General features: G+C 44.0%; 2 protein-coding genes across 2 annotated transcripts; both read right to left on the bottom strand.

Moving 5' to 3' along the window:
* Positions 1-623: 623 nt before the first annotated feature.
* On the bottom strand, positions 624-9392 carry IL22RA1 (interleukin 22 receptor subunit alpha 1). The gene is made up of 7 exons (XM_042833995.1): positions 8663-9392; positions 6829-6961; positions 5944-6122; positions 4115-4299; positions 3504-3639; positions 3163-3284; positions 624-1740 (listed from the first exon to the last, which is right to left on the bottom strand). The coding sequence occupies exons 1-7, from the start codon at positions 8703-8705 to the stop codon at positions 733-735; spliced, it is 1806 nt and encodes a 601-aa protein (XP_042689929.1). The 5' UTR covers positions 8706-9392; the 3' UTR covers positions 624-732.
* A 1747-nt stretch (positions 9393-11139) lies between these two features.
* IFNLR1 (interferon lambda receptor 1) lies at positions 11140-17784 on the bottom strand. Its single transcript, XM_042833996.1, has 7 exons — positions 16309-17784; positions 15326-15449; positions 14885-15066; positions 14218-14360; positions 13563-13719; positions 12894-13018; positions 11140-12679 (listed from the first exon to the last, which is right to left on the bottom strand). The coding sequence occupies exons 1-7, from the start codon at positions 16364-16366 to the stop codon at positions 11765-11767; spliced, it is 1704 nt and encodes a 567-aa protein (XP_042689930.1). The 5' UTR covers positions 16367-17784; the 3' UTR covers positions 11140-11764.
* Between the last annotated feature and the right edge of the window lie 338 nt (positions 17785-18122).

Genomic DNA, 18122 nt, shown 5'->3' with positions numbered 1-18122 from the left:
TTTATCAGAAAGAAATGAGCAGCAGCTGAAAAATATGCATTAGAACTTGGACAAGGCTGCATAATTCTGTTGTAGAGATGAAAAAGGCTTTATCTTTCTAGAAGAACTGAAGAACATAGCAGGGCAGAGCACTTTCTGTTTCTTAGAACTGCCACCTTAGGAGCTGTTGCCTCAGTTTCAATGACTGCTTTGAAGGCAAAGTCCATTCTGCAAAGCAGCCAATTGTTTTGCAAGAATCACATATGGCAAGAGTGGAACACCAATTTCTGTTTCTTTCTTCCACTGTAGTATGTTATATTTAATTCTTTCAGCTTTGCATATGTCTGCACTTTAATTTCTTCAGAGGAGGGTTTGTTTTGGACCTGGAGGTTTGGTGCTGGTAAAGAGCAGATGCAGTTTCTGCTGTGAACTCAGCTAAATTTTCAGGAAACTGGATCTGGAATTAGAACTTGAATCTTAACTCAGCTTTAAAGTAGTCCAATTCATAAGCAACCTGAGGAATAGCCACAGACTAAAAATGTACTAAGTGAAAAGATACAGTATGATAGTACAGTAGGAAGTACTTACATTAGTAAGATACTTATGTCTATGAGGGAACCATAGTGGAAACTGTCAGTGCTGTGTTACATACAAGACAAGACTATCTACATTTATTTGCATGTGCTGTTTGCAGGACACACTTCTATTTCATACAAACAAACAGAACCTGGATTTTAACATCATTAACTCTCCTTAATAAAATTCTGTGTTTTCATCTGCTTGATCCCACAGTACTTTTAAGTTCAGGTCTTTGAACAGTGTAGTGAGAGAAATGCCACTGCTGTACTCCGAGATGGTGTCCTGGGACATGACACGGTCCAGTTTCATGCAGTTTAACTCCCGTGCTTCCAGTAGCTTCTCTGCTTCCCAAATTTCCTGAAACTGCATTTTATTTTCAGAATGTGACACTGAATCTGGTGACACCCACCACTCTGTTTTCTCTCCAGGGAAGTTGTTACCAGTGCTGACTGAGAGGAGGTGGGCTGCTGATGGCCGTGACAGAGATTCATCCTCTGGAACACAGTCTGTGTTAACTGTCACTGAAGACAGTAATTGTGGCAGTTCTGCTGTCTGTTGTCTGTAGCATCCTCCTTGCTCCACTGAAGGCAGCAGCAGCTGTAGCAGATGCTCTTCGCTTTCAACCCCATCAGTCTGCAACAGCAGTTTCTGTATTTGCTGAGGGCTCCCACGTACAAGAGCTGAGTCTCTCATGGCACTGCTATCCCACAGTGCCACATTTGGCCACTGCTCTTTGTAATTCCAAGGGCTGCAGCTTTCACCCAGTGTATGACTGACAAGCTTCCCACCAGCAGAGCTATCTGACAAAACTTCCTTTAGCAACTGGTTCAGACGGAAGTTATTCTTGTTGCCATGGTCTATGCCATCAACACACACACCATAGGTCATGGGGAGGTTGGCAGTGCTTTGCTCAGAGGCTTGAGGAGCATATCCAGTAGGAGCTGCACTCACTGGGCACAGCAGATGGGCGCCCTGGAACACCGATAGGTTGGCTTGCTGCTGGTAGGTACACAGTGATGGATGGAATGGTTGTGGCGGCTCCAGTGCTTTGTCCAAACATTGGCCTACCTGTGGGAACTGTGCTTCGGGGATGAGAAGTGAAGGTTTGGATAAATTTATAGGCTTTATAACATGTTCCACTGTCAGAGTTAGAGGCTGGAACGATGAGATCCCTCTGAAGTCCTATTCAAGGAGACAGACAAACGAGTTATCAACAAGAACTCTGTGACTTTGAAGATCTGCTTAAGGGTCTTAAAAATTCCCCGTTCATCACAGAGCATACAGATGACCCGTAAGGTTCCCTTCCAACTCAAACAATTCCAACTCAAACAATTCCACGAGTCTATGAAATTTTCTTTGGAGAAACACCAGTAAGAGCCAGCAACCACCACCAGGCATTTGCAATGCTGATACAAGGAATGATGTGTGATGAGCACTGTCTGGGCTGAATCCAGGACGTGGGGAAAGCGCAGTGCAGTTGACTCACATGATGGCAAATCATTGCATGCATTCTGATAATAGGCCAAATGCAGCCCTGCAAGCAGCAGAAAATATGCAGACGCGCTTTCCATTGTGATACAGAAACCTGAGGGTAGGTTTCAAGATGGCCAAAAAAAGTATCAATTTATACTTGCAACTCCATTTTCAGTTGACTTAAACACATGAACTGAGTATTTCCAAATGGAACGTATAGAGTTGCAATCAAATATGCAGCTCAAAAATCTGATCATGTCTCTTTGCCAGATGTCCATAATCCCTCTTTTACTAGAGAGAAATACCCTTCACTTCTCCATCATACCTTATTCATATCATTGCCTTTTGGCAGTAAGCACATTTGTGAACCATTGTTGTCAAGGATGAAATGCAGGAGGAGTAAAATTTCATCAAAAATCTCTGATGAACACCATGAGAACTGTAGTCACTGCCATCAAACCAGGGACTGATGTGTCATTTTCTCAACAAAGAAGTCACATTTCCCACAGGAATTTTGGTTTTGTTGCCCTCTTTTTTTACGTTTTAATGCAAATATTAAAAGTTAAATTGTATTACTTAAATACATAATTTTATATTTAACGAGGGCTGCTCTTAAAGTAATGCCTCCTGGTTTATGATGTCAGCCCCCCAATGACAGAGGCGGATGTTGGTGGTATGGCAGTGGTTGGCAGAGGTTGAACCATCCCACCAATATGCCATTCCCTGAGACAGACAACAGCAGAGGGACAGTCTGATAGAATGGCATCTGACACTGACTTGTGAATGAAGCAAATGGTGGAATTGAATTCCTCCATGTGGAGGAAATCTATGCTCATTGACATTCACTGGCACTTGTGAGCATTTAAGGAGACCCACCAGAGGATTTAGCACAGAGAGGCAGCATCTGCTGCATTTTAGCAGTGGTGGCAGCAACAGTGGGATCCCTCTGCTAATGTATGTTTTTGTACGTATGAAACAGTTCCTGTTCACTCAGTGCAGCCCAGGCAAGCCAACAGGTTGGACACCATGACCTAGACGATGCCCTCACCTGCTCACGCATCCTCCCCAGCTAGCAATATACAAAGTCCCGAACAGTTCAAAGATTTGCAGTATTGACTTAAGAACACTCACCAAAGACATGGGCTGTGCACTGTGTTGCTTGACGTACTTATAGATCACAAAACCAATAGCAGCAAACACCAGCCCAGCACAGAATCCAAGAGCCACGAAACAGTAGAAGAGCCATGTGTTATCTGGTCAATGAAGGAAAGAACAAGGAGAAAATGTAGTGTCAGAACGGTTGCAAGGGATCACCCAAATGATTATAGGTTGCACTGGACAAGAATTTTAAACTAGCACTGCTTCAACATCTCTGTAAAGGCTGTGTTATTCTATACCAGCTAAAAATTGGTCTCTTTTGTGCACCTGGTATCCCAGAAAGACTTTTAGTTGAGCAGAGTTAACAGCCTCACCTGGTAGTGTTTTAACCCAAAATACTTGAGATTTGCTGCTTCTCTCAAGGAGATAGAGATGCACTGTTCCATTATACTCTGTGTCTGGGTCCAGATTGGAAACTTCAAGTTCTTTGTTATGCTCATTCTTTATCCACTATTTAAAACAAAAGCAAATTCTGTATGTCAGAAAGATTACATACATACGATTTCCTGAACTCAGACTGAAAAATACAGCATATTTTATTCACTAATAAGGTGCTACAGGAAACAGTAATTCTGTATAGTTCTAAACATACAATCACTTTTCACTATTACTGTATTCAGTTTTTGCATTTCAATTCATTGAGATTAGAACTACATCCCTTGCTTTTCCAGTCTCTGTCAGGTACTTTTGTCTACTTAGACTGTTGAACTCTGGCTTCTTTTCGAAATTTTCAGAGAAATGCTTAAAGTTCTGTTTGTCCGCTGAATGTCAAAGGCTTAGAGTTCCCCCCGTGGAAAAATCCCCTGTGGGATTTCAGTATATCAGAAATTGCATCCATCGTGTATCAGTTTCGATGCCCTTCTCCACCTGATCGCAAAATCTGATCACAAAAGTCAATGCCTCATGCCCTGAGGTTGTCTGTTACCTTTTGACGTGTCCTTAGGTTGAATATTGTTAAGTGATAATCAACAGCACCGAACTTGCTATAAATGTCCTCTATGCTTAGCTGGTGGCCATCCTCACCTCTCAGTGGCGTATAAGGGGAGTGTATAAGAAACTTTATGGACCGTACATGAGGAATACACTCCACTTCTGGTGCTCCAATAATAGCTAGAAAATACAGAACAGAAAGCGTCAGCTGTTTAGATTAAAGCTGATAGGTTATCAAGTTTTAAATCTATCTTATACATGCACCCCAGTCTGTAAGAGATGATGTCTGCTTACATACAAAAAAGTTTCTGATTTGTGCTTTGTTGGACACTGGAAAAATCAGGAGACGAGAGATACTGCCTTCCCTCGGGTTTCTGCTGCCTACAGCCAACATTTGTTTCTGGAAATTCTTTCCCAAGGCTTTTCCTTAGGACCAAGTTCTCACTGTGCACTGGTTCCCTTGCCTTCACATGCATGTGATGAGATGATCACATCACAGGTCACTGCTGCTTAAATCCCTGTTCCTACTTCAGATTGTGTCTTTAGGGCCATTCAGCTCTTGTGCATCTACTCTCATCTGCAGTGAAAAGTGTGGGCAATACTGAATGTTTAAACACAGGTTGTATGGGAACTACTGAGTGACGGCCTGAACCTCTGATTGATCACCTGAGGCGAGCCATGAGTCAGCCAGAGGAGCACAGTGAAGGCAATTCACCTGTGCTGCAGGAAGGGGTGGAGCCTGGCTGCACCCCTCCTAGACCTATTTAAGAGCTGGCTCCGAGGGGGTGAAGGATTTCTTCTGGAGATCCCTCCTTCTGGTGTTTTGTGGTGAGCCCAGCATAAGGGTAAGCCTTCCATTTATTCTCCTTTGTTATCGTAATCTACTTTGCCTAATTCTCTTGTTTATTCTGTGATTGTAACATCTTGATAGCCATTGATTATGCACAGGTGTAACTCAATCTGTAACATGATGTTTAAAAGCAGCATTCAGTGCTCCTTCAAGGACGCGTAGCTTAAGGAAGTCAAAAGAATGGCTCTGGGGAGTATGATCACCTAACTGGGATTGTTAAGGCTTATGCTGCAATGGAAAGAGAATGTTTAATGATCAGGTCAATGATATGGCTCCTTCATGGCTTGATTTGTGCAAAGATGTGAAGGCTCTTCACTTCCATTGACTGTTACTGAATCCTTGAATTGTTCTTGACACATGCAGTGGAAAAACTTTAGACACAGAGTCAGCCAGAGAACTTCCAGAGACTTTGTTGTGTGTTTGGTACAGCCCGCTTGGGTGTTGGGAACCCTGGGCATCAAGTGGACTTGCTGCTTGTTTGCTGGAGTTAATGTCTCATGGCTTTGATGCCTGCATTACTGCCTGGACTCAGGGTGCCCATCATCTCTCTCACTAAGCTCCCCTGCCACCTTAAGAGCAGCTCTTCCTCCAAGGACAAGATGACATTCCCCTGTAATTGTAGATGGGTGCCAGACCTCAGGGGTGGCCCTGCCCGTGTGCTTGTTTGCTGCTTTGTCCAGCAAATCTTCTTCATAAAATCATAGAATCACAGAATGGCTGAGGTTGGAGGAGACCTTAAAGGCTATCCACTTCCAACTCCCTGCCATGGGCTGGTTGCTCCCGAGAAGATAGAGCTTCCCAGGGCCCCATTCTACCTGGCCTTGGACGCCTCTTCAGCCCTGGAAAGCTTTCACTCCCTCCCTAGCAAGCACAGAATCTTGCAGTACTGAAAGTGGAGGAGACATGATCCTAAACATCAGTGAGACTTAGGGTGAATCCCCAGCTTAGGATGAATCCCCAGCAGTGGTACATACTTTCCTTTTTGGGTTCAAATCTCTCTGAGCGCACCCAGTTGGAGGAGCAGCGGTGGCCAGTAGCCCTCACCCTGGCGTAGTAATGCTCTGTGAAGTTCTCTGTTTCACGAGTGAGATTGCAGAAGAGCTGTGTGATGCTCTGGCACTCCCACTTGTTAAGCCAGGCTTTCTCTCCATACCTTTGACAGGACAAAAAAATTTTCAGGTTGTTTGGTAGAGTAGATGCAATACAGTCCTTTAGAATAATGCAGACAGGCTGCTCTGCCGACTCTAATAGTTTTAAAATTCATTACTGTAATTTGCAAGTGGCCGGGAATTAAATGGCAATCAACACCCCCCCCCCCCCCCCTCGAGTACAGCCCTTAATCTATTCCCATTGGCACTTCTGCATGGCTGTTGCTTTGAGGAAGGACAGCTTGTTTCAAGGTGCACACACAGGAGCATCCTGTGAGCCAGCAATTGCTGGGCTCTTTTACCCAATGACTGCATGCAGGTTTGCTGCTGAGTTTGCAGACTTACACAAATGCAACAAAAGTATAATGCAGTAGAGGGTGGAATTCTTGCAGCTCTGGTGACTGAACCAGAGGAAGGCAGTTGCTATTAATGGCACTTACAGATTGGGAAACAGCAGAACAGAGAGAAGTAAGTTGCTGAAGGCAAAACTGTGTTATGGAGTCAAGGTGTAAAAGTATTGCTTAACTAAGCACCATCTGTCAGTTTAAATAATCCTATCTTTTACTGAATTCTTGTCTAAGCAGAACCATGCCTGTAACAGCAAAATAAGCAGCAGAAAGGGCAACATTGACTTCTCTTTCATGGCCCTTCTCTCTGAGAAAAGTGGCCATAAAACCCACTAAATCCCAAAAAGAAGCATACTTCACATACTGTTTATACTGGACATCAAATACAGTGCCAGGAGGGATATCTGCTTCAGTTTCCCAAGTTAGGATGTTCTCAAAGTTTGTAGAAGAAAATGCTGCACGTTTCAGACATGACAACCTCTCTGTAGTCGCAATGCCTATGGTAACAAAGAAACCGTGTTAAAATGTGTATTTTGCCACCTCAGCCCTCAGATGAACATGAATCCATGGGTGCTCAGCCCTTTGGTGAACAGAAGTAGCAGACATCCCACTCCCAGTTTGTTAAAGGGGGGCTGCAAAGCAGAAGCTTGAACAGAAGCAGAACTTGGATCAGGCACACTGCTGTGTAGGCCCTGCAGATCACTGGCTCATCACAAAGGAATGTAAGCCAGGAATTTATACAGAATGGGCTTCAAAACCTAAGAGTCAAAAAGAGAATGCAGGAGTGTCTTATCAGGTTTCTCTTAAAGCAGCTGAGTGGATGGAAAACGAAGAACAGACTGATTTTTGAGGCTGGATTCATGTCTAGGAATGCCACTGCTGTCTGCCCAGACTCAGGGAAGTAATATGCTGAGATCAGTTTCACACCGCTGTGGGTATGACAGCCACTAACCTCCCACAATCTATGTTTTATGGGATGAAGACTGCCTGTGCAGAGTGACATGCCAAGAACCTGGGGCCTGGACTCTGCTCTGGGTGTGCCAGTGTAAAGCACACAGCTCTCCAGGCTCTCTGCAGCCTTTGGCTTGCCAGGGGCAGTGGGTTCTGGCTTTGCTAAGCAGCAGTGTCTGCTGTGTCTCATAAGCACATAGAGCACACCAGAACAGCAATCCACCTGTGACACATGACATATCCTGGAGAAGTTGGGTTTCGTTCCATTGTGGGAACACAGCACAGAATTTCCTGAAGGATGATTCAGAAAACCTAACTGGGACAGTAACCTTCAGAACTGATAAGCTCTGTAAATTCGAACTGTAGGCAAGTCCTCAAAGTTACACAGCACGTACATTACTCTTAACTCTTGCTTTTCACTGTCAACCAACTCCTCAAAATAGTTTGGGCTTCAGCCTGATCTTGCTGGAAAGGAGCAGCCCCCTTATGGCATTTGTAAATGTCTTCATCCCTGGAAAAAAGTGGTGTGCTAAGCAGGTAGAAGAAGCAACATTTCACCTACAGGAAAATTCATAACCAGAATGGAGGTGACCTGGACAAGATCCTTTCAGTATTTAGGGAGGGGATATAAGAAGAAAGGGGACAGAATCTTTAGCTGGGTCTGTTGTCATAGGACAGGGGAAATGGTTTTCAACTAAAAAAGAGGAGATTCAATATCTAAGAAAGAAGTTTTTTACACTACAGACAGTGAAGCACTGGCACAGGTTTCCCAGAGAGGTGGTCGTGCCCCGTGCTTGTAGACATGCCAGGTCAGGGGATGAGCACTGATGGAGTAGTGGGCATTCCAGTATGCTGCAGAAAAGAGGGACCAGATGGCCTCAAGGGTGCCCTCCAACTCCAATTTCATGATTCCATGATTTGTTTGTATCTCTTTTAAAATCAGAGCTTCTGGTTCTTCTGTTCACATGCCTCATTGCACAAGACAAAGGGACTGAACTCCGTAAATATCCTTCGCTCTTCTGGGATTCAGCTTGTATTGTATCAGTGGCAAACACTTTAGATTGAAAGAGTCTTTTCTTATCTTTGAAAATGTTAAAAGGTAAGAGCAACACAGGAGAGAGCTTTTGGACAGTCTTGAATGATAGCTCATTCTCAAGGTCTTACTTCAGGAAACACAACTGAACTACGTCCACTAATACAGATCCAAACTGAAACAACCACCATCAGAGATAGAAGTCAGGACTTACCGACCACTGAACACACAGCCAAGACGACCAGAAGTTTCTTCATGAATAGCAGTGCAAGGCGGGCTGGGAGAGCAGGCGGTTGAGCCAGTGTGCTGGTGAATCACCTTTTACAGCAGCTAAATTCTTGTTTGTGAGGCCAGGTTGGATTTGTTGCTCAGTAACTGGCTGCAGAGCTGCTGTCCCGCCTGCGTGCTTGTCTGAGATCACCAGCAAAAGATCTGTACGCATGTGTGAGCACATAAGAGAGCATTTAAGGGACAAACAGGAACACTCCTTCCAAGTATACACACGTAGCTGTACAAAGGTGCACAAGCCAGAGGCTTAGAAAATCCCCGTCTTTTTTCTTGAAAGAGAGCCAAATGCCATTTTCCTGACAAAGAGCTCCTTGACTAAAGGCCCTTGTTGACATTTTTCAGTTTTGGGGCTTGCTTTTCTAGTTGGATAGCTTTAACTTTTTAAAACTCCGGAAGTGAATACTTACTGCTCTGCACATAGCTGGCACTGTAACTGCTGCAAACAAGACACCTATTTCCCTAGGAAATACCTTTTGATATTTTCCTGAAATGAAAGTCAAAATAAATCAGTAGTTTTTTTAAGCTCTGCTGTTATTCATAGTGGGTGTGAATGGGAGCCAAATGACTCATGTGGCCCTGCTGCACTGGGCAGAGCACAAATTGGGTCTGCCAAGGTGTGCATCCTGCTGGGTGGCTGCAGAGCATCTTCCTTTCACATAGATGGGAGGCTGCTTTCCTGTAGCAGGAGTGTCTTGCCACTGTTTTTTTTTTTTTTTTTTTTTTTATGGCTTTTCTCATCTGTAGACCTACAGTTAATTTTAGCGGCTGATGACACTGTGAGGGTCTATACTGGATATCATCAATATCATCCAATAAAAAAACTACACATTTATATGAAATCTAAGCAAGAAACAGACATAGCTCATAGTTTTCCATTCCTTTCTTAGGCTTTTAGGGTGTTGTTCAGTTACATTTTCAACTTCTCTTCAGAAAAAGGGAAGACATTTCCTTCTTTAGTGAAAACCAGTAGTCTGTCTTCAGGAGCTGTGGATTTAGAACCAGCAGAAGTGTGTAAAACCAGAAGAACTGGTACTATCGCATGCTGCTTATGTTTCCTATGATATCGTCGGTAGAGAAAGCTTCACACGTATAGCCTAACTTGAAGCTTAGAAAGCTCTCTTAGGCACTGCTTTTGAATTTTTATCATCTAACTACTCATTCAACACAGACTGGGTAACCTCACTGGATTACTTATCCCATGGACATAACTGTTGACAAAATGAGAAAGTCCTGTCCTGAGTTCTTGATTATGTGTGGGGCTAACTAGGCCACTGCATAAGGCTCAAATTCCTCCAGGCTTCTTCAGCAGCTAAGCAATAGCCAGACTTGTTAGTGAACTGGATCACAGCTCTTCCAATGAAAGGGGAGAGCTTCTTTACTCATTGCATAGCTACAGCCATTAGGTAAGGTAGAAGGTACAGACTGACAGAGGGAGCAAGGTGCTCTGGTGTTCCTCATCCTTTTCCAGTGGAAAGAAGGTCTCAAGCCTGGGCAAAGGACATCCAGGAGTGGGATGTTGCCTCCACCAGTAAGGCTTATCTGGTTGGCAGCCTTCCCTCCAGCTCTCATCCTGGGAGAACCTGGACAAGACAGAGAATCGATCACAGGCTCTTTTGGGAAAGTTATGACACATCCAAGTAATTTTGTAGAAGTTACTCAACTTCTCAGCTTCCTGTAACTAAAGGCTTAGGGGATTTTCTTGATTGCACAAGAAATTGATTGGTAATTATGTTTGGGTGATCTGTATCTTTCTAAATTAAGAGAAGGGATTTCAATACAGGATGAACCTAAGGATACCTTGGGGGTGATGGGTAAGAAATAGAGGTTTCTACTCCAGTAATATTTTTAACCACCTCCTTCTTTAATTTTAAGGTGGGATTTTAATTAGTACGCCTTGCTCTCCTCTTCTGAAGCAGCCCCAGCACCTCATATCCCTCCCTACCTCTTTCTGATGTTATTCTTTGGGTTCTTTAGAGATGTTAACATTGATACCCCCTCCCTCACATGAAACAGTTCTGTTTCTCCCTCTTTCTTCAAACACATTGCTTTCCTCCATGTCCTTTTACTGGGGGGGCGAGAAACCTAGGAGAATATGTTTCCATGAGATGCAAAGAGCACAAATTAAAAATAATCTGAAGAAGTCAGCATTGCCCAGCAAAGAGAGGCCCTGTATCTGTGTCTGTTCTTGGTGGACTTCTGATTTGATTCTTGGCTCAGAGAGCTGCAATCCTTCTCTTTCAGTGACCCAGATGGAGACCTGGCTGGGAAGTGTCATACAACCCCACTCAGGAAAAAAAGAGTAGAAATGGAAAGTCTATGACAGAGTTCTGTTTTTAAATTGCTTTTCAAGAATAGCTGAGCCACTCTTTGTAGATCTGCGAAATATGAAAGCGCACACACGGATTTATCTATGAAAATATATTACTTCTGCATGTAGCATCTCCCAGACATCCTGCACAGCAGGGGAAAACAGTAAGTACATTTGTATAAAAAGCAAAATGAATAAATAAACATGCTACACATTTCTCACTGTGACTTTGGTTCACTCCACTGAAACATAGAAGGTGATCTCTGTAGGTTGATGGCAAATCTCAAGAGAACACAAGGCACTGCGTGTTTGCAATGTGATACCTACAGGAGGTATCACTGCATGCCTCGCCCCTGCTGGGTTCAGATGGTGTCCCATGTCATAGTTTTAATGTCTGTCACAGCTGTATTCCTACAGGGGCACAGTTAATGTACATTACCTAGCAGTAAAAATATATCTTTTGTGTCCCAAAGCCATATCTTTGATGACCAGACATCAGTAGAAAAAAAAAAAAAAAATCTTATCTAGTACCTAATATCTAATAAATTAAAAAGTATGTAATAAATTAAAAAAACACAAAACCAAAGACATCAAAAAACAAACACAAACAATCCACAGCACTATCGATTATTTGTCCTTATTCTTGTCCAGGTATCATTGCCTGGATCTGTATAGCTCTCTAGCATCTTCCAGGCATGCTGCAGAACTGCAAGGTATACTCTAGCTCCTTCTCATGTAATGTGAGTGCTGATAGCCTTTGAATTTAAACTTTTTATCATATCTTTTCTCCATATCTGAAGTCCTAAATGCATCACCTAGCACCGTGGATGCAGGAGGTGTTCCTCCTGTGCAATTATCACTGTCACAGTCACTTGCAATACCTTCATCTTCTGCCACCTGTAATGTCTGAAAGTAAATGAGTTTCTCCATGGTGGGATCCTCATTGAGCAGCGAGTTCTCACTGACCTGGACAGGCTGATCAAGTGTTGATTTCTGGTAATATATGGTAAAATCATGATCTTTCCTATACAGACAGTGTTCATCAGCTGGAAGCCTGGTGCAACTCTTGTTCGCTAGTGGGTGAAGAATGCTCACTTCCAGGCAGTCATCGCTGTCTGTATCATGCTGTCCATGTTCCCTGGGAGCTGGGAATCTCACATCAGTGAGTGATATTCTTCCCAAAGAGGAACTGTGAGAATGTGATGCCTTTTCATTTCCTTGGGATCCTGAGGTGTCCACCTCATCTTTTGTTGTGGGAAAGAAAGAGAAACCCAGGGCACTTAAGTCAAATGCGGATCCACCATCCAGAGTGAGACCTCCAGATGTGGAGCCCAAGATAGTTTCTGCGTCAGCTGTTCTGGATGTTTGACAGGTGAAGTGTCTTCTTGGAAACTGAAGCATTTCAGTGTATGGTATGAAACTACTACTGTCTTCTTCCTCTTCCTCCTCTTCTGATGATGATGATGATGATAGTAGGAAGGAAGCCATCCATAGTTTGTTGTTCTGTGCTAAAGTTTTGTTTTTCTTCCCTTGTGACACTGGCCTATCTGTGCAGATAAGACAGTCTGTGAGGAATTCATTTTCTTTGCGCTCACAGCAAAAGGTTGGTCCAGCAATTTTACAATTAGATAAATCCTATCAGAGAAAAGACACAAAATAGGTCAGTGATGCTTTTCAAAGAAAATTTTGGATATAGGATATGCCAGAATCAAAGCTGTCTTGTAAGGGGGCTTCTGAATGCAGAACTGAGAAGCACAGACCATAAGCAACTTTTACACTCCCTCCCAGATGCCCTCTGAAAATCAGCCAGACTTCGATCCGGGAAGGTACTCCAGCATTTGGGCCATACCAAAGCTTGAGGCATCTGCTTATGCTTTGCATCTTGTTTCAGCAGCCAAATGGTGGAGGCACTTGTCAGAAGGATGAGGAGGACACAGACTGGGATCGTGGCGGAAAAAGGGAACTTCCATTCCCCTAGTGAAACAGAAAAAGACAAAAACAAATTTCATGAAGGTGGTATATTTTATGCTAATAACACACACCTTTGTGTCTTGGTCAGCTTTGCTTTCCAAGATCTCTGAAACTGTTAAGGCTCGAGATCCTGTTTTTCTAGAGAAAAGGATGGCAGATGTGCCTAAGACCAGCCTCTAAGTCAGAAATGTTAGAAATGATTGTTGATACCAGCCAGTGCCTTAATTAGAGGAGGTAAAAAGTAAGGCTTTATTGATTTCTTTTTTCTCTCTGCCGGGAGAAATTTGAAAATTCCCAAGGCTTTAGTGGTAGCATAACCCAAGTATAATAATTCAGGATTTTTGGGAAATATCTTAGGACTGGATATTTCCAATGAAAACATTGCTACAGAAGGCAGAAACCTTTTACTTGAAAATCCAAATCCAAACAATTTAACAGAAAGCCTTTTTTTTTTTTTTTCTTCCAAGAAGCTGATTTTGATGGAATTCTTTGACATTCTGTAACCTCATCTGATATCTTAGTACATCCTTCCTCAGGAAGATCATACCTTTATGGTTTAACAGCATGCACACTGGCTGAGAGAACTTGCTGTGCTTGAAGTCGATGCTTTGAATGGAAGATCTGGCATTCAAGCAGTAATTGCCTCTGAGTGCAGTGGTGTCGATAGTCACTGCCTTTTTCCTAAAGATGCTTTTGTATTGCTTCTGTTTGGAGACAAAAGGAACAGAGGGTTAGAAAGATGACTCATTTTTGGGATGGTGTTTCTCTACCCTTTTTGCCATGAGTCTCATCATCCTGTTTGCATGGCACCAGTGGTTGGAAGGCGCATAGTGAGGCACTTGCCTTGCTTGCTATTTGTAGTAAGCATCTCTTCATGTCTGTGCTATGCTTTTTGCTGCCACAGCTATGCTGTTAGCAGCACCCAAACTAGCTGTTCTAAACCATGGATTTTTCTCTGACTGTTCAGTTGCTTCTGAACATCACATCTATAATAGATAAAAATACAGTAAGAAACAGAACTACCAATAAAACGAAGATACTGAATGTAACACACTCATATCTTCTCCAGCTTTAGTTAACTCTGGTTTGGCCATTTCGATTTCTCTGGGCAAGCCTCCAATCACTCTCTGCATAGATATTTGCATCTATTTCATTTCAGCTTCATTCCTCTGTTTCATCTACATAGTACTTCTTTTACTGACCTTGTCTTCAGATCCAGCTTCCCAAAAGTTGAAGTCATACATCCAAGATAAACTCTCCACACAGATGGCCATAGGAAAAGTGGCACTCACATGGATTACGTCTTCCTTTACATTCATGTTTAGCAGTGGGGGAGCCAGTTCCACTACAATTGAGTGACAGACATAAGAATAAGAATAGTGCTTGCTGACATCGTAGTTTCACAGAACTAATGTTTTATTTGGCTGACCTAAACTTCTAGCTGATATCTTGTGGTGGACATGAGGGAAGGAGGTGCTATATTTTATGCTAATAATGGACACTTATGGTCAGCTTTTCTTTCCAAGATCTCTGAAGTTGTTAAGGCTCAAGATCCCATTTTTTCCAGAGAAAAGAAACAGAAAGGTAAAGGAACATCTCATTTTTTTAATGTAACATAACTTCAGTGATACTGTCTTTCTGTTGTGGTGAGCTTGAAACCACTTCATTCACTTAGAGCATTGATGAAACAAATTCTGATACCAGCCACAAAACTTAATTTCAAATCATCATGGCTCACTGTTGCTTGTGCCCACTCAATTCTGGCGTTCATAAAGCTTCGTGTTTCTCTTCCTGGTTTAACTAATTTGCTCATGCAGACACTGTTGCTGGGATGTCCTTCCAGCCAGGCTGTTCCTAACAGACACTCACCATCTAAATGGTACTCCTTGAACTGTGATTTTACCCATGGCGAATGGAGTCGTCCAGAAGCGGCTTTTACTTGAGCCCGGAATTTAATGAAGAAGTTTGGAATCACACACGTGAGGTTGCAAGAGATACTGTGAATGTTTCTGCAATGAGGAACCTTTATCCATTTGTCCATGCGTGTCTTGCTAAAACAAGAAACAAATGCACCACATCAAACATCTTTTGTTATAATTTATATGGCAAGTGAAGGAAGTGTTTTTCTGCACTATCTTACTGAAAGATTCAGCATCCATGCAGAATGCTTTTCTGCTTTCCGGACAGAAAAGGATTGACTTCGGTGAAAGGATGCAGTCAGATCATTGATCATAATGACTCTGATTAAGCACACCCAGAGATGTTTGCTCTGTGCCATACTTCCTATCAGATCCCTTTGTAAGCACTCACCTTTCATATCTCACAGTGTATGACACATCTGGTGGATATCCTTTTCCTGGAGTCCATGTCAAAATCATATCAAAATCCTTTGACAGTAATGTAACATTTTGAGGAGGAGGAAGTTGACCATGACCTGATCAAAAAGGAAAATTAAGTGAATTATTAAACATTGCTTTGGAAATAGGAAATATCACTTGTTGTTGACAAAGGTGGTTTCAAAATTTGGGGCACAGCAGCTCAATTCACTTATGACTGTAAGCTAGTTGAGGAAACAGGTATGTCTGTGATGTTGTTGCTTTTTCCTCACCTCACCACAAAACATCTTCATCTCAACAGCTGTCAGAATTAGGACTGCAATGCGTGTGAGCCATCCAATTCTGTAATTGGAGCAGCATCCCCCATAATTTCACTGGATTCTCCTGTGATCTGTTTTACAACCCCACAAACTCCAGCCTGACTCCCTTGTTCTCTCACATCCTGAAGCTCAGATGAGGCACAAACCACTGGGTCACTCCACCCATCCACTTCCAACTCATGAAGGCAGACATGTCACAAGTACAGCAGGATGCAGCATGCAGGCTCACCACTTGCACTTTTTGGCACCAGCTGTTTCCGGTAAATAAACATGTACATTGCAATCTTCAACAAGACATATTCAGTAGTAAGATAACTGGCACTGCTGCCCAAAGGGGCTGTGGGTGCCCCATTCCTGAAGGTGCCCAAGACCATGGATGAGCCCTTGGGCAGCCTGAATTGGTGGGGAGCAACTAGCCCACAGTAGGGAGTTGGAGTGGGACGGTCTTTAGGGTCCTCTCCAACCTCAGCCATGCTATGATTCTTTGATTTTAAATTGCCATTTCTTTACAGTGAAATGTTTTACTTTATGAAAATCATTCCCATCCTTACTGCTTTCAACATGTTGTCTATGTCTTCCGTCCCCCAAGCAAAGCCACATAGCCCAGCAAAGCGAAAGTGACAAAGCCATGACGTACCTCTGGGCTGCCACAGGAAGCACAGAACTGCCAGCACTCTGATTCTCCATGCAGACATACTGAAGCAGAACTTTTCCACATGAAATTTATTTCTTTCCTTGCTACCTTGTCATCGTATTGTTTTCCTGTACTAAGTTGTATAGATGGTGGAGGAATATGTGGTTAATTACTGACACGCATGTGCACAGCTTCACTTCCTTGTGCAGCCCATGCGTGGCACTACTCATCGAACTGAAGAGGGAGCAGAGGTGAGACTGCTTAGGATGAAAGCAGAAATGCTGCAAAGATTGCAGCACAATGCCCTCCGGTGTAACAGAGTTGATCTCTGGAATGGGCTAAGTGAGAACGGAACATGGCATGAGCCCTTTCCTCTGAGGCACCTCGTAAAAAGTGACCTTTGGAATTTACCTGTGTGGCTGTCAAATATTTATAGAAATCAAACAACGTTTTACTGCATGAGATACCTGATAATAACCTAGCAGGTATAGAAATCTGTTAGCAGAACTATGTGAAGTTATGTCAGTCTCATACTTACGAGAAGCCAAGGTGTATTCTCTCAGTGTATTTTATCAGGCCAAGAGTATGTTCTACAAGATACAGAATGACGCCGCGCGGAAAGCAGAGTGCAGAGCTGGGATGCTCCATGTTTGGATTTTGCTCTGAACCAGGATGAAGAGGACAAAGGGGAGTGGCATCAACTAAAAGAGGGAGGTTTGGGTTAGATCGTACCAAGAAATGTTTTGCTCAGAAGACGGTGAAGCGCTCGCACTGCTGGCCGGAGAGGCTATCCATCTCTGAGCTCCATCTCTGAGGGCGTTCAGGGCCAGGTTGGGCGGGGCCGGGCTCTGCGCTGCTCTCCCAGCTCCGGTCGCAAGGAGGCGCTGCCGCCCGGAGAGATGAGCCGCGCTCCGGCCGCGGGTACTTCCGGAACAGGCTACCGGAACCCACTCCTACTTCCGGAACCTACTTCCGGGTGGGCGCCGTGTGCGCGCCACACTCTGTGTAGTGCGATTGGCCGTTCCGTCCCACTGGGCGTTGACCCCCCCCTCCGCCTTACCTGCACGGTTCGCAGAGCCACATCTACAGGGATGTGTGGGGTAGAACGCTGCTGCAGCCGTCAGTGCGCTGCTGGGAGCCTGGAGGTTTGCACATAGCGACCATGCGGCTGCTGCAGGGTCTGGGCTTAGTGATGCATTGGTGCATCCATCACTGCGCAAATCCCGCATTCTCCCACTGGCCTACTCAGTCATGTCCATGCTTTGGGACAGGGGTTGTCCCTCCTCAGTGTGCTGTACCTGGGCCTCTGCGTACAGCTGGCAGCTGAGGAACACATTGTTTTGCCGCCTCTGGCCTGTCCGCGCTACATGATTCAGACTACGAGGGCAAACCCTGTCTGAGTAACCTTTCCTGCCCGATCCCTTCCTGAGGAGGGGCACTGCAGGAAGCGTGCTGCGGGGCGGTCACTGCATGCTGTGGTGTGGCTTTGTGAAACCGCTGGGGGGACTGGCCGGCAGAAAGTGCTGTCATGCCACTCCTTCCTGCCCTGCCCCACCCGCGCACTGGTCCTGGCAGGGCGCTGTGTGCTGCGTGCTGAGATCCAGGTGAGAAAAAGCCCACGTGTAAGCAACACTTAATAAGGCATCTCTGGACTGAGTGGCACCATGGGAAACCAAACCATAATGATCCATAACTAAAAGTTAAAGAACATTTCAGTTGACCACAATTTGCAGGAAGGATTAGGTGTTTTCTGCTTGGTTTTGTGTCCAGACTCCAAGCACAGGAGGGATGCAGAGATGTTGGAATGGGTCCAAAAG

This window comes from Centrocercus urophasianus, unplaced genomic scaffold (assembly GCF_019232065.1).
Source record: "Centrocercus urophasianus isolate 14NV4802_14NV808 unplaced genomic scaffold, USGS_Curo_1.0 seq_43, whole genome shotgun sequence".
Classification (NCBI taxonomy): domain Eukaryota; kingdom Metazoa; phylum Chordata; class Aves; order Galliformes; family Phasianidae; genus Centrocercus; species Centrocercus urophasianus.
This window is presented reverse-complemented; position numbering and strand designations above follow the sequence as displayed.